Raw genomic sequence first — 5,055 nt, 5'->3', positions numbered from 1 at the left:
TACTGAGATTCTCTGAATTGCTCCAATTACCTTTGATCATGATCTTATGTTGAGTGTTTAGCATGAAGACATCAATTGGTATTTTTTTTAAACTTATAATAGGAATTGGCATTTTTTAATCCTTATAATAGGAATTGGTATTTTTTAAAACATAATAGGAAGGCAATTACAACATTTATTAAGCAGTTTTCTTTGTACATAGTGCAATGCAAGTAAATACATTTCTTGTTTGTTTTAGGAATATATGTAAAATTTCCTATGTTTGTGTAAATGACTGCAAACCTCTGATCGAAACCATGTTAAATTAGATTATGGGTTTCGTTTTTAGTTGCATATAATTAAAATTATATGGAAGACAAATTGTTGATATACGAATGTTTACTAAAACTACTGTTTACACTTTGTTACTATTTAGTTTGATTTATGTATTATTGCAGGAATTTTAAAAAGCCTGGTCAATACTAGATGGGTGACTATTTGGGAATACTAATTGCTGTTTGAGAAGAGTTTACAGCTTATCTCAATATTGTTTTCACTCGCCCTGAACTCTGGCAATGCCTGTTCCAGAGAGATATATGATTAGAGATTACACAACCCTTGCTTCACAATAAACTCCCAACACAAATACCCTTTCAGGAGTATCCAATGTCTCTAAAGACTGAACAGAGGCTTCCTCCACATTGTCTTTAATTTATACAATTGAAATGTATTACTCTATTATATTAGTTTGCTGCCAGGCAGCTCCAAGATAAATAGCAAGAATAAAACATGAATTTATATTCAACTTAGGTTGATCCGACCAAAACCTTTTAACAATGTAAGCAGAGAAAGCCTCTGGAAAATTATGGCAAAGTATGGGTGTCCTAGAAAATTCATTGTCATCACATGCCAATTTCATGATGGAATGCTGGCCATAGTAAAAGATGATGGGAAAGCCTTTTGAAGTAATAAATGGAATAAAGTGGGTGTGTTTTGAATGTACAGCCTCATGTTTTTTGCAATGTTGGCGAACGCTTTTGGAGACGCTAATGTGGTTATTGGAATCAGATACTGATTTTATGGATCAGTTTTCAACCTCAGGAGGTTACAAAAAAAAAATCCAAAGTTACAACACTTATCAATGGCTTTCTGCTTGCTGATGAATTTTTTCTCAATGTACCTCTGGGGTGGACATGCAATGCAGTGCAGACATTCTCAGAAACCTATGACAACTTTGGTCTCACAGTCGGTGCAAATAAAAGTGCAAGCAAGACAAAAAGACAATGCTTTGAATACCTTGGCACCTGCTATTATTCCCTGTCCCAACTCTAGTTAACTTTTTCAATCACGGATTGAGTTTATCACTCATCTCCGCTCTCACCAATGATGACCTCACCATTAACTCTTTATTATTAATAACCATGTATATCTGTAAAAAGCAATGATTTTTTTTTTTTTTTGTACAAATAAATTTTAAATCGAAGTGTTACATTCATTCAACTGTCTTTCTTCCAGGTGGACCAGAAGTAAATGGAGATTTTTTTAAGAAATTGCTGGCAAAGCGTATAAAGTTAATAGCAACAACTCTTCGATCAAGATCTGATGAGGTTTGTTTAAATATTTTTGTCTGTCATGCTACTGTAGAAAGCACAATATTTGAAAGAATGATACAAAAATAAATTTTTATTTACGACAAGCAGCATTGGTAAGAAACGGTTCATGCTGGCCTTGAAATTAAGTATCTTTGTAGTAGGAGCGGTTTTATTTATTTTTTTTTTATTACAAGGGAGTCACCACTTATCAAGGTGCAACAGCCACTCAAGGATAAGGGTTAATGAATGTAAGGTGGTAGTGAGGTAATCGTTAAACGTGTAAGTTGGGTACAATTTGATTATTTAAGGAGACTGTTCAACAAGAACTTGTTTATATTAGACTTGAAGGCTACAATATTGTAGCTAGATTTAGACACAGTGGGAAATTTTTGATACTGGTTGTAGCTAGTCGAGTATTTGTTTGGCAAAAGGTGAGATCTGCAACTGAACAGTCTGAATTTATTGCCAGCAGTGAGGTGAAAGGATTCCTGCAATGGAAGATCTGACAAACTGAAATATTTCTTGGGTTTGGTTTATCAATTTAGGTAGCTCGTAGCACATGGCACTAATATTCCAACATGTATTTTTTTTTTAGGTATGAGCATATGTTTCTCTGATTAGAGAATCGTCAGAAATTTTATTTCAGTCAGTTTGGCTCCAATATTTAAAACTTTTCATAAAAAGAAAAACAAGGACATAAAAAGTTTATGTACTAAGGTGTTTCATGAAAAAAAATAGTACAAAAAAAAAAATTACTTGAATTCATCCAATATTTTTGTTTAAAGAAAATAAATCAAACTTTATTAATGAAATCTTGTCTGCCTTATTGTCAAAGGGCATAACTTAAATTTTAATTCAAGCAAGAAAAGTCAAACCCTTCTTCCTCCTCCCTATGTTAAGAATGGCTTCCTAAATTTGCACAGATGATTAAATTTTTAAAAATAAAACTACTGGATGAACTTGTAAATTTTAGTATACATTTTTTTTTTCTTTAAACCTAACAGGTATGCTATTGCTACTACTATCACTGCCCACTTATTGTCACATGTTCCCCGAGTTTGAGGGTTGAACATTTGGGTTCTCTAGTTGGTTGAGTGGCTTATCTCCACTTGATTCAATCTATTGCCAATGATTTTGTTAACATGTGATGTTTCAGGTCCTGCTTAATATTATCACTCCACCTCTTCCTAAGCTGATCTCTTGGACAGGCTCCAGGGACATCAAAGTTTATTATTCTTTTTGGCTACTTGCCGACTACCATGCATTGGATGTGGCTAAACCATCTTAATCGATTCCAACATAGTCTCTTCTACTAAACTGAGGTTGAGCTTGGATCTCTGCTCATTTAGAGAGGTTCTATCAGCAGGTTTTGCAGAGCATAATTTAGGCTGGCAATGTTCTATGTATATAATAGTTTTGTGCAATTATAATTTTTAAATATTGGGGTAAAACTAGAGAAGCACCAAATTTCGTTCTTTATTCAATCAGCAGTGGATATTTTTATGAAAAATGTTTGATTTAACAAGGTCAACAGAGAAAATTATTTGCTTGATCAAAAAATGTTTTAAAATCTTTATTTTAACTAGCTGTGTCTGAAAAGAATTGAGATTATAATCAATCGATGCCTCTGTTCATTCTCAAGAGATGGACACCCCTGTAAGGGTAACTGTGCATGTGATTGTGAGGCAAGAGTTGCACAATCAATAATCACACCTTTTCTGAATCTGCACTGTTTGGGTCCAGTGGCAAGAAGAGGCATAAGACTTCTTGGAAACAATGCCAAGATAAGTAGAGAGCACATGGAATTCCCAAATCGTCACTCATTTTAATATTGACCAGACTCGACGTTGCTTAACTTCAGTGATCTGACAAGAACCAGTGTGTCAATGTGATTATGCTGTAAAGATATTGTAATAAGTAGGTAATAACTGAGGCTATGACAACAGCATATTATCGTTTTGACTCTAAAGTACAGAACTCAAATTTACACATGTTAAGGCCCAAAACTGCACCGTTTGTTCATTTTCACCAGGATTTGACGTCCTCTGGAAATTTTTTGGGCTAAATAGGGGTGGGGAGATGCTGAACTTGGTCATTTTTATTTTTTAATTCTAAAATATTGTTCTATAAAATCTTAAGCAGATTTAATGAATATGTTGTCTCTGCTAATTTTGTTAGATCTTTTGGTACTTGTCCAGAATTCTCTTTATATAAAGAAAATTTTATAATACGTGTACCCATAACAAAAATAGATTGTATTCTAAAAATCATGTAAGTTGATCAAGCAGTTCTATTTTTATAAAGAAATCATTAAGTGACTTTGAGGGGGGGGGGGGGTTCCAATGTTTCCCTTATGTTAAGAATGGCTTTCTAAAATCTTGCAAATTGAAATTATTTCAAGTTAGCCATAAAATTTGACTTTTTTTTTTTTTAAATTGATCAAGTAATTTTATTTTTATGCGATTTTATGTATATTTTTTTTTCCATCATGGGTACACACATACAGACTCTTTCTGTCTTTTAACATAGGAAAAATTCTGGACGAGTGTTAAACTTTTGTATTTTATTTTTAATTTAATGTTTTAATTTTTTATTTTACAGTATAAAAGTGAACTTGTTGAAGATTTTTCAAAGAAAATCTTGCCACACATAATCAATGGTGATGTGAAACCTATTGTTGACAGCACGTTTTCTCTGAGTGAATTATCAGCTGCTCATGACAGAATGGAAGGCAACCAAAATATTGGAAAGATTGTGATTATAGTTAAAGAAGAAGATCCTAAGGAAGGGGGAAAGGCTGGACTTTCTTATTAATTTCATTTGGAACCATTACCTTCAGACAATCAAATGAATCCAGATAACCGAATAATTTTCTACCTCAAAAAAAAAAAAAATTACTAAAATCAATTTTATAAATCAAGGTTTTTAAGGTTTGATTTGTTTTTGGATTAGTTTCTTAAATTTGATATGTTAGTATTATAAAATTATAAATCTTATCTTGTGTTTGGGTTAATTTTATCCAAATGAAATAAATTTTTGTAAAGTTTTTGATTAAACGTTAGCAAATGAAATTTGGAAATTGAAAAAACATGTTTACATTTTATCTATGGTTGAAAACGTGCAACTGGTTTCAGTGTGAAAAAAAATATTGCTAAAATCAACTTCACTAATCAAGATTTTTAAGATCCAATTTGTTCCTTAAATTGGATATGTTACTAAGATTTAAACATTTCCTAAAAGTTACTGGTACTGTTGCATCTTATGCACCAGATTCTCACAAATGCCTGTTAAAGCTCGACCAGAAGCTGACGTAAACTGACTGAATATGCCGAGCAATGATAAAGTTGATCAGCCAATCAAAAAGTGATGATAAATGCAATTCTCCCTCGATACTAGCACACAAATACATGTATTTGGTGACTTTAATGTCCACCACAGTAATTAGCTGTGATTCTCTAATCACACAGACGTAGCTGGTAGCACA

General features: G+C 32.6%; 1 protein-coding gene across 2 annotated transcripts in view; it reads left to right on the top strand.

Moving 5' to 3' along the window:
* The window catches only part of LOC145288012 (quinone oxidoreductase PIG3-like), a 34,427-nt gene extending 29,860 nt beyond the window's left edge, over positions 1-4,567 (top strand). For both annotated transcript variants that reach the window (XM_080136016.1, XM_080136015.1), the window contains 2 exons: positions 1,495-1,586; positions 4,173-4,567. In XM_080136016.1, the coding sequence (XP_079992142.1) occupies positions 1,495-1,586; positions 4,173-4,385 (305 nt within the window). In that variant the 3' untranslated portion in view covers positions 4,386-4,567. The remainder of the gene's footprint in view (positions 1-1,494; positions 1,587-4,172) is intronic.
* The last annotated feature ends 488 nt before the right edge of the window (positions 4,568-5,055 follow it).

The sequence above is a fragment of the Euprymna scolopes genome, chromosome 11 (assembly GCF_053919585.1).
Source record: "Euprymna scolopes isolate OS-2025 chromosome 11, ASM5391958v1, whole genome shotgun sequence".
Classification (NCBI taxonomy): Eukaryota; Metazoa; Mollusca; class Cephalopoda; order Sepiida; family Sepiolidae; genus Euprymna; species Euprymna scolopes.
Note: the sequence above shows the minus strand (reverse complement) of the source record. Positions and strands in the feature narration are given on the sequence as shown.